Source organism: Pundamilia nyererei, unplaced genomic scaffold (assembly GCF_000239375.1).
Source record: "Pundamilia nyererei isolate P.nyererei 1_Seehausen unplaced genomic scaffold, PunNye1.0 scaffold00054, whole genome shotgun sequence".
In the NCBI taxonomy this organism is placed as follows: domain Eukaryota; kingdom Metazoa; phylum Chordata; class Actinopteri; order Cichliformes; family Cichlidae; genus Pundamilia; species Pundamilia nyererei.
The window spans coordinates 3,195,795-3,207,479 of NW_005187455.1; the positions used below are offsets into that span (position 1 = coordinate 3,195,795).

General features: G+C 39.3%; 1 protein-coding gene across 1 annotated transcript in view; it reads left to right on the top strand.

The window, feature by feature from the left end:
• The window catches only part of LOC102192402 (monocarboxylate transporter 12-B-like), a 5,557-nt gene extending 2,047 nt beyond the window's left edge, over positions 1–3,510 (top strand). Inside the window, exons 2-6 of the mRNA XM_005733751.2 lie at positions 726–821; positions 1,046–1,202; positions 1,540–2,259; positions 2,354–2,613; positions 2,973–3,510. Coding sequence (XP_005733808.1) covers positions 726–821; positions 1,046–1,202; positions 1,540–2,259; positions 2,354–2,613; positions 2,973–3,160 — 1,421 coding nt within the window. The 3' untranslated portion in view covers positions 3,161–3,510. The remainder of the gene's footprint in view (positions 1–725; positions 822–1,045; positions 1,203–1,539; positions 2,260–2,353; positions 2,614–2,972) is intronic.
• Positions 3,511–11,685: the final 8,175 nt, after the last annotated feature.

The following is an 11,685-nucleotide window of genomic DNA, read 5'->3' on the forward strand; positions in this document are numbered from 1 at the left end:
AATCGCAAAAATAATCGGTGACTAGTCGACTATCAAAATAGTCGTTTGTGGCAGCCCCATAGTGAATGAAACAAAAGGTGGCCAAAGAAGAACTTCAAAAGTCCTTCAAGAAGCCTGGAGAACTATTCTTGAAGATTACTTAAAAGAAATGACAAGAAAGCTTGCCTAAGAGAGTTCAGAATGTGTTGTACATATTCTGCTACTTATATACTGCATTTCCACACATGTCTGTACATTTGATGTGTGGCTCAAGACTTTGACACAGTACTGTACAAACATCTATATACAAAGACACAAGCTACTTTTGACTGGTCGCTACAGCGGGTAGCTACACATGTTTGATTTGGCACATTTTTACTACAGATGGCCTTCAAAGGGTTTGTGGGTTAAACCATTTAACAGAAAGATACCACCGACAGAACCTCAGGGAGCCTCGACCTATATTGTGACCACTTGAAGGGAAAGGGAAACAGTTTTTTTCCCTTGTTAAAAAGGAGAAAAAAACAGAAGCATTTTTACAGGGGAAAATATAATGATATGAGCCGTGAACATTAATGATGATCTTACTGTGGAGTTTAAATATTGTTATACCAAGTTGCTTTGGGGAAAATATTTGCTAAGTAAATAGCAGATTGTAGAATGGCACATATGAGAGCTTCTGATGAGATTTGGCAACATATGGCAGATCTCCCAAACTACAAAAACCCTTTATTCATTCTCTGCAGGTCTTGGCTTTGCTCTCAGCTACACACCAGCCATAGCGATGGTTGGGAAGTACTTCAGTGAGAGGAAAGCTCTGGCTTATGGCATTGCTCTGTCTGGTAGTGACATCTTTACTTGTCTTCATTTTTCTTTCTTTTCACTGATACTTTATTTTTCTCACCTCACCTGTTCATTCTTCCTTTCACCGTTTCCACCTGTATGTATTTACTGTGTTCCTCTGTGCTTTTTTCAGTCTGCTTTTAAGTTCCTCATCCCATATTCCCCCTTCACTCTTTTCGTGTTTTATTTCATTCCATCAAATCCAATGTTACCTCATCTTTAGGCAGTGGCATTGGGACCTTCCTCCTGGCTCCTGCAGTGCAGCTCCTTATAGAGTATTATTCCTGGAGAGGAGCGCTGCTCATTCTTGGAGCATTTGTGTCCAACTTGTGTGTCTGTGGTGCCCTGATGAGGCCGCTGGAACCAAGAGGAAGTCAAAGGTAAGTTCTTGGGTATTTTGGTGTATTTTACTTGGATATGAAAGAAATATGTTGCCAAAGTAAAACTACTGACAGGTAAAATGGATAACATTATTCATCTCATTACAATGAAATGTTCTACTGGTAAATGTTACCCAAATGGCAGCTCATGACGCAAAAACTGCTCAAAGAGCCACAGTTGTTTACCCCCAAATTCCAAATATCCCAATTCGATTAACTACCTACAGGATACACTAGGAAAAAAACCTGATCCATCTTGCCACAGATTTAAAAGATCACCTAATCCTTAAAAAATTGAAATCTAATCATTTTCTTATCTTTCTCACTCCATCTGAAGGAAATGGGAGAGCAAGCTGACAAAATTTGGGAAAAACTGCATGAAGACAGTGCTGGATTTTAAAGTCCCTGAACAAATATCTGCTGATTGTATCCAAGTGGACCACAAGCAGCTGGATGTAAAGAACTTAAAGGGTCCTCAGGGGCTCCTCATACCAAACAGAACATTGAAAAACTTTGGACTTGAAAAGGGCAAACTAGGTAACATAGCATTTCTTCCAACCCTGGAGCCATCTGATCGGAAGTTAATAGATCTGAAGATAGGGAAATGCTTTTTATTTAGCAACTCACTAACAGACACAATGCTAGGCAACATTGAATTCTCAGATCTTAAGCTACCCAACACGACCGAGGACTTGATATTGGTGGAAAGCATTAGCTTGAGCAAAAACTTGGCAGACATGGATGGAAAGATAGAAGACTCAAAATTTAATGAAGCCAGACAAAATGACAATAATCCTTTAGTAAACCCTTCATCCAGAGGTCAGTGCTTTTGTTTCGAGTCCAGGGAGGAGTTTGGCTTCCTTTTGATACCCAGCTTCCTGATTTTGTCCATGTCATTCCTGTTTATGGCGTATGGTTGCAGCCCTCCAATAGTTTACCTGGTTCCTTATGCCCTCAGTTTGGGGGTGCAGCCTCAGCATGCTGCTTTACTCATGTCTGTATTTGGAGTCTGTGGAATTGTTGGCAATATCACATTTGGATGGATCACAGATAGGGGGTAAGTATTAACCTGGAGTGTATTTTTGTTAGTTAATAATTAGTTTGTTGTATTAAATTCAAAGTTCAGTGGTGATGGATTTCATTCGTTCTAGGTGTGTTAGGAGGTTTCGCATGCTGAGCTACACGGTGGCGATGGCCATGGAAGGCCTCTGCTGTATGTTCATGCCTTTCCTTAGCTCCTTCTCCCTTCTCGTGCCTTTTTCCATACTCTATGGGTACTTTGATGGTGCATATGTAGCACTAATACCAGTGGTGACTTCTGACACTGTGGGCTCCACCTATCTCACCTCAGCTTTGGGTGTGGTTTACTTCCTTCATGCCATACCCTACCTGCTCAGCCCTCCCATTGGAGGTAAGGATTCATGAATATACTACAGCAGAGTTAAAAGTCAAACTTTGTTTGTTCATCCTAATTATTCCCCCATGCATGTTCTAGCCTCTATACCAACCTTTTTAGGTCTTTTTTGCCTTCTAGAATCTGCTGTTTGCAAAGAACGAGCAGCTCTCTCCACTTGTTTTTGTTTCATAAGCCATAAGGCACCACCTAATTTTCATTCTTCATGCTTTTACATCCATATTTTCAGAAATAACTGTGCAGAAGTTTGTGCATAAACTCTGTAAAACAATGCCATTTTGGAGGAAAATAAGTCCTACTTTAAAATATGGATTTAAAAAAAATGTGTTTATCTTTTTTCTTTCCTATTTCTCCAGGTTGGTTAGTTGATCGGACGGGAAACTATGCAGCAACTTTCTTCCTCAGTGGGGCTTCCTTTATCTTCAGCTCTGCAGTCCTAGCAGCAGCCATGTTAGTCAGACACTGCCAGAGGTCCAAGTTGAACTCAGCTGCACATTTAAACCCCAGTCACACGGCCGCTGCAGCTCTGCAGAGCATCCTATGACATGTCAACCTTGCTTCTTATTCACTGTCTGCACAGGTGCCGCTGGTCTGTGGATGTACTAAGATAATAATAATGAGTGACTGGGCTAAAGATCAAGAAGCAAGTGGCCAGGAAGGAAAAAACATAGAGTTTTAGTTATTTCACAGTGACATTTTCCTGTTTGTTTGTTTTTTTGTTTGTTGTTGTTTTGTTTTTTTAATGACTGGATAAATATTTTCTATAGTAATTAACAGTATAGTCTACTAACTGTCTGAAGTAATTTTGCTTTTTAAAAGATGATACTTGAGAAGTGCCTTCCAACATAATTTAAAAATGAAAGTTCCTCATGTCTCTTTATTTCTGTTTTTATATTGAAGACCCGCTGAATGTGAAAATGTAAGCTAATCCTAATTGTTGTTGTTGTTGTTGTTGTTTTTTTTTTTGTGATTCTACAACTTCACCTCCAAAAAATGTTGGCACGCTGTGAAAAATGTGAATAAAACAGGATTGCATTCATTTGCAACCCACATTTCATTCACAATAGAAAATAGAAAACATATCAAATGTTTAAAGTGACACATTTTACTGTTTCATGAAAAATAGCTCCTTACATTCAATTTGAAGACACAAAAAAATTGTGAAGACTTTAAATACTTGATGTCATATCTTTTCGAATCTGGAAAAATGTCTGTGCTCAAAGCACAAGGCCACAAACCAGTATTGGATGTCTGTTGTATTTAGGCTCTGAGACAGCACTGCATTGCAAACAGGCATGATTCTGGCATAGAAATCACTACATGGGGTCAGGAAAACTTACAGAAATCATTGTCTGTGAGCACAGTTCACTTTGGCATCCACAAATAGAGGTTAAATATCATGAAATGAAAAGTAGAGTCCAGAAAAACTGCTGTCATCTCTGGGTCAAAACTCATTTAAAATTCACTTAAGCAAATGGAAGCCTGTTCTGTGGTCAGATTCATCAAAATTTGAAATGTATATTTTTTGGAAACCATGAATGCTGCCTCCTCTGAACAGAAGAAGACTGGGACCATCCGGCTAGCTGCCAGCACTCAATTCAAAAACCAGTCCAGTGTCTATAATGGCCATTTGCAATATAGAAAGACACCATCAAGCTTGAAAGGTATGTGCAGATTTTAGAGCATATTGTCCTATCCAGGTGCTGTTATTTCACCTCATCTTTAGGCAGTATTTTCTGCATATTTCAGCAAGACAATGTTAAACTGCATACTCCAGTTATTAGAACAGCATAGCTTCTCAGTAGAAAAGTCAGGGTGCTGAATTTCCCTACTTCAATTCAGCCCTTTTACCGACTAAAAAGATTTGGAGCATAAAGAAATGAAAAAGACTTTATTTATACAGCATCAAATCACAACAACTGTCACCAAGGCGCTTTATATTGTAAGGGAAAGACCTTAGAATACTACATTCAGAGAAAAATGCATCAATCATATGACCCCCTATGAGCAAGCACTTTGGCGACAGTGGGAATGAAAAACTTGCTTTTAACAGGAAGAAACCTCTGACAGAATCAGGCTCAGGGAGGGGCGGCCGTCTGCTGCGACGGTTGGGGTGACAACACTGCTCTCCTAGAAGTCGAGCAACAGCTCAATTCACAGACATTTTTCGATTAATGTTAAAACACGAGGGCAAGCTACACAGTGGTAAGCACAGCCCAGTCTCAACTTACTTGAGACACATTGCTGCCATCAAAATTAGCAAATTTTTTTTAAATGATGCATCATATTGATATGTAAAAAAATTTTAAATGTTCTGTTGTGAATAAAAAACGGGTTCACTGCATTCTGTTTCTATTTGCAATTTACGCAGCATCCAAACTTTTCTTGGAAAATGACATCAAGGTTAAGGGGGTTGTTTTTAGCCACCAGGGGGCAGTAGGCCCATGTGTGCACTGTTCACCCTCCGTCACTAAATCATTTATTGCATTTCAAAAAGTTCATTCAAAACAGATGTTCTTGCAGAGACTGCTTATTGATGTGGGGAAGTGTAAATTCAGCTTGAGGAAACCAAAACAACAAAGCAAAATAAATGAAAGTTTACAACCGAAATTCCCTTGTCACCAACAATTGTGAAGTCTATGCTGTTTTAGAATGAATCTAAACTAGGACCGTATTTGTGCTGAATGTGCATTGTTTGATCCCTTTATTGGAAAAATAAAGAATATAGAATAGCTATCTTTACAAAAGTGGAAGTCAAATTTAATGTTAGTACAAACTGTAAAAATGGTGACAATTTAAACAGGTTTAAATTTGGACCTTTATGTGTAATAAATAATTCTGTGTGAAAGCAAAATGTCCAGTTAGGGCTTTTGTGAATCATCTGAACGCTGGACATACACTGAATTTGTTTATGATTTGTGGTGTGTTATCTATGGATTTAGAAATGTGCATCGTGTGAGTTGGTGCCTGTGCATTCAGGTGTGTGTTTGTTGGTAGGGGTGGTGTGGGGTGGGGGATGTTCACTAAAGAGAACATCCCGTTCTGGGTGTATCCGCCCACACACGGGGAGCCCTGCATTGTTCCGCTGCTGAAACCACCATTTGTGTGTGTGTGTGTGTCTGTGTGTGTGTGTGTCTGCTGGGTATTTTTTCTTCTTCTTTCTTTTCTGCATTCTGAACAGTGACGTTTGTGTGTCTGTCTGTGTGTATTTACCTATCACACAGTAAATGCATGTGTCTGGCTTTTTAAAAAATTATCAGCACCCTAATATCTTCAGTTATTCTTTGTCATTTTTGTGTTTGTTAAGCCAGAACCAAGTCGTCACACAGAAATGACAATAAATTAAGCATTTTTAACGACAAAATACTACACAACTATACTTTTAGATCAAAGGAAAACATCAGTTTATCAATCAATTATATCAGTATCCGTCAAAAAAAGAATGCCGTCCATAAAAGTATTTTACCTCTACATTTTCACAATGAGCCCACCCGAAACCTTGGCTGATTGTGACCTACATTGTGACCTGTTTCCACACCTTGGCAGTGTGATTAGGTAGAGGATCATTAGGGGGTCTATTATCCCTCTGGGGGGGGGACACTCCCACAGGGCTTAAATCTGGGACTCTCCACCATTAGACCCTAGAACTGAAAAAGCTTCTCGGATGAGAAGTGAAACATCTTCAAACAACTTAAAGAAGTCCAGCACTTTTCTTTCTGAGCTCCTTAGACCTCTACTTGCAACATAGTTTGTGTTGATCTGTCACAAACATCTTTTAACCTTCAGTGTGTGAATGGGTGGATGACTGGATGTGTAAAGCGCTTAGGGGTCCTTAGGGACTAGTAAAGCATTATACAAATACAGGCCATTTACCATTTACCGAGATGACTTCATACGATGCAGTGTGCTGTGAAAAACGATTGATAGCACCCAGTCTAGAAAAGGGTGAGCTATTCAACAAAGGTTGTTGTGGTCTGTCTGTAGCTGTATACAGACGTGTGATGTTTTCTGTGAAGCTAGAAATCTGATAAGGTAGTTCTGTTTCCAGTAAGCAGTTTTGTGTTAAACTATGCTGTAATCCAAAATATATAGTTGCATACATTAGGTGCTCATGAAGGTGATCCACTGCATTTGGCTATATGGTTATAGTTTCTCTCTTTTAGTCTGAAGTGTGTGAAACAGAATCCACCTCATTGATTCACTTGTTTTTTAAAGCAGCTGGTGAATGTTGTTAGTAGCACACAATTGCTGTCAGATAAATGGTGGCATAAAAAATACACAAGTTCTTACTTGTGTAATTGTTTTGTTAAGTAAGAATGCTAAAGTAAAATACAGATACCTCAAATCTGTAACTGGGTACATGACTTCTGTTAGATCATCTGAAAGCCTTTACAGGTGGCCTTGGTGATTAAACCTTGTGTGTGTGTGTGTTTGTTTGTGTGTGCGTGTGTGTGTGTGTGTGTACTTTTTAGTTAGAAGTTTCCAATGTGTAGGTGGATGCGTGGGAGGCAAGCAGAGGAGGGGTTTCCTCTGAGGTTGGCATCCCCGAAGACACCAAAAAAAAAGAGAAAAAATACAGAAAAAAGGACTTCCCCTGTAATAACTCAAACACACACACACACACACACACACACACACACACACACACACACACACACACACACACACACACACACACACACACACACACATTTCTCCTTCCTGTTTCATGTTCATGCTTGCATAAATTTAACTGATTAGGCCCACATTAGAACTCTTCATACATTTGCCTGGTTGCTTGTACAAGAGTTTTTTTTAGTCTCATTGCATTAGCAGATTTTCACGTATTAAATATAACACATTTGTTATGTCATCATGATATTCTTTCTTCTTAATGTACTTCTTACGTTTGCTCCAGGATTCAATTAGATTACTAATCCACATGAGTGGGCAAAAACCATAATGATGTTTCAAAGTGTCCTTTGATACTTTCTTTGATATTCTGGGAGAATTTCAGAATATTAAAGAACAAGTCCTCTGCAATACATTCAAGCACTTTTCAACTTGTCCTTTAATGTGTTTTTCTCTTGTTTTGCATATATTCTTCTTGTTTGTTATTGATTCCTGGTGTCTTACTATTTATATTTTTTGCACTGTTGATGTGGAGCAACCACAACTTTATTGTACATGTTTAATGACAATAAAGGGCTATTCTATTCTAATTTGCAACCATCCCCATTAATGTTATGCTGCTTTGACCCCTGCAAGTAATACAACTGTGGCTGGCTGTGGAGAAGCTTATCTTTCTTGCAGATATTTAAACCAGTGTCTGCTTAATATTTCATTCCAAGAACTCAGTGTGGGTTGTGGCTAACAGAAACCAATATCACACGTTCACAGGAGGCCAGCACATGCAGATTTACTGGGTGCTTACTTACTGCTTTACTGCCTTAAAACAAGATTTTACCTTAGGATTGATCTGCCTTTAAATTCAATAAAGTGAATTATTGTAATTTAGATTTAAATAATATCTTTTTGCTGTTTTAAAGACCGATACTGTCTAACTACAGAACAGCACTGCTGCTGTGCATGGGGAGAGGTGATGTCACACATACGCACACATAGACAGCACCTGCGTTGTTGGTTTACACTAGATTCACTCTCTGATAAACTTTTGTCATGCAGCAGCCAGGTGCATAATGCCACTGTATGTCTCTGTGTGTGTGTGTGCTTTACCACATCACTCACACACACTTCTCTGTGGGAAGACAAACACTGTGAAAAAACAGAAGATGCTCCTGAGGAAACACAGGTGAGAAGGACAAATGTAGACACGCATGCATGCAGACAGATACTGTATGTTCCCTCAGTTGTCATGTTTACTCTGGAATAGCAACCCGGCTTGGTTATTTTGTAACATTCTGTCTGCCATGTTTGCTCTGAAATAGTGACCTATCCACTGTGTGCCTTGTCTCTTAACCATAGTTAGCTGAGATAGGGTTTAGCCCACGTGGAAAGGGTTTAAAAATATGCATGTATGACATGATCATTTTTCATTAGATGTCTTCATCTTTATTTTCATATTGTTTTGTGTTAGGGTTAAACTTTTAATGCAATCTTTCTGTTTCTAGTCCTGTGGCTGGCTGTTTGTGTTTGTTTTGTTTGTGGCCTCAGGTCTCGGGTGTTTTTGGAGGGTTTGGTTCACAGGGTTGTGTTTTATGTGCTTTTGCAGATAAAATGCTCTTGGTTGGCTTCCTCGGCTGTGGTACAGCAATTTTTTCCTTTGCTATTTGTTGTAATTTTAACTGTGACTGATCTGTCCTCTTCACTGAAGTCCCTGTATTTGGATTCACGTTTGCTACAGATGTTAAAGGCACCAGTGTGCATAATATGTCCTTATATAAGATAATCCAGCATGTAGGAAACTATCTAGTCCTCATTTAATGCAGTGTCTGCATATTTATTAATTGTATGCATGTATGTTTTAAAATATGATTGCATACCACCTGAACTGATAACAAGCCGGATAAACCTTTTCCTCTTCAGTTCAGAGGACGTGGCAACAGTTCTCCACTTTGCCTCAATCCATTTTATGCTGCTGAGAAGACGGCGTTTTTGGATTGATTTCACATATGGATTTTAACCTGCATTTGTGAATGGTACAATGAACTGTGATTTCTGGAAGTTGTCCTGAGCCCATGCAGTGATTTCCATATCAAAATCATGCCTGTTTTTAATGCAGTGGCGCCCGAGGGACCGAAGATTGATTTTCGGCTTTCTCCGTGCACACAGAGATTTCTCCACAGTCAAGGAATCTTTTGATGATATTATGTGCTGTAGATGTTGAGATATTCGTTCATTTTATTCAGGACCATAATTCTGTATTTGTTCCACAATTTGTGGATGTAGCTTTTTGCAGAGTGGTGAGCCGCTGCCCATCTTTTCTTCAAAGAAACTCTGCCTTAGTAAAATGCTCTGTCATGCTGCTGACTCATTGCCAATTCCAGATCTAATGACTTGCAAAGTTCCTCCAGAAGTTTCATGCCAATATTTCTGACACACATATTTGTTTAGATGTTACACAGCATTCTAACGTTTTTGGAACTGGGATTACAATAATAAGGCTTTCTCTTTAGAGCATTGTAAATAATCAAAGTTTTCTTGGACTCATGTTTCAGAAGTTGCTATTTCTCACTATAAATAACTACATATATCATTTCTGTAATATTTGGAATATAAATGTACTTCTTAACATGCATATTTTGGCTGAGGACTAGCTTAGAAAAGATATGGCTGGACTTTACTCTCTTTGCCTTTTAAAATAGGATTTTAACAAGCCAGAACTCTAAACGGAACTCTTTGTCCTTATGTGCAGCAGGCCACTCTTCACATTCAGTCACAAGGCTTCAGCTCCACTCAACATTTGAAAGCAACTTTTGTCAACTGCTGAAGCCAGAATGCATTAAGTGACCTCTCCCAGTGCAGAAAATCAGATTTTCCTTGCTCTGATGACAAGCAAGAAATTCAGCAGGCTCACTTAGGGTGATGGCTGATCTGTGGAGACATGGCCTTGTAATTATATTAACCCATCACTTTGTACATCTCACTAAAAACCACATAAGACATGCAACTTGCATTTTCAGACCAAATTACAGAACCAGAAAGATGCTTGTTTCTGTAAACAAAAACAGCAGATCTTCATGGGCAGTCCTAAAACAGTTCTCATCAATCCAAGGATAAGGAACAAGCAGATGTGACCTGCTCTTCTGCTGCTTTTTGAGTCGACATCAGGGACTGAGTTGTGGTTCATATAGGGCTACTAACACATTGAATAATGATTAAGGTAAAGCTCCACGGAGTGAATAGCTACTGACTCGCTTTCAACCAAGTAACTAAATATATATAATAATAATAATGGATTGGATTTATATAGCGCTTTTCAAGGCACCCAAAGCGCTTTACAATGCCACTATTCATTCACTCTCGCATTCACACACTGGTGGAATGGTGGAATATATACTACATGCACTGTATATACACTCGTCGACCACTTCATTAGCCACACCTGTTCAGCTGCTCGTTAACACAATCACATAGCAGCAACTCTGAGCATTTAAGCTTGTAGACATTGGTCAATATGACCTGCCCTAATTCAAACCAAGCATAAGAATGGGGAAGAAATGTGATTTAATTGTATTTGGTGCCAGCCAGGCTGATCTGAGTATTTCAGAAACTGCTGATCTGGGTTTTCCCTACACAACCATGTTTACAGGCAATGGGTGGAAAAAAGATAATATCCAGTGAGTGGTAGTTCTTGCTGGAGGAAAATTGTCAAACTGCTTAAGGCTGTTAGGAAGACAACAGAAACTCATCTCAACTCATCTTTGAATGCATAACACGTGCACATCATACTCCAAAGCAGATGAGTTAGAGCAGCAGAAAACAACCCCGGGTGCCACCCCTGTCAACTAAGTACAGGAGACTGGTTACAATTTACATGTACTCCCCAAAATTGGTCATTGGAACATTGGAAAGACATTGTCTCAGTCTCAATTTCTCTTCCGCAACATTTGTTGCAAGGGTCAAAATTAGGTGCCATCCCACCTTCTATCAACATTTCAGGCTGCTGGTGATGTAATTATGTGGGGAACAGTTTTTTCCCCTTTGTAACAGCTAGCCATCATGTCAGTTCCTTTATGACTTCAGTGTACCCATCTTGTGATGGCTGCTTCCTGCAGGATAATGTTCCTTGTCACAAAGCTCAGATCATCTGAACATGACAGTAAGTTCACTGTACTCAAATGGCCTCCTCAGTTACTAGATCTCAATCCAACAGAGCCCTTTTGGGATGTGGTGGAATGGGAGATTAATTTCATGGATGTAAAGCCGACAAATCTGCAGCAACTGTGTGATGTTATCATGTTGAATTCCTGATGAATGTTTCCAGCACCTTGTTGAATCTGTGCCACCTAGAATTAAAGCAATTCTGAAGGATAAAGATGGTCCAAGTGGTTGGTGAGGGTAGCATACCATTATAGTGATCATTTAATGAAGTTTTAAAGTCTCTCTCTCTCTCTCTCTCTCTCTCTC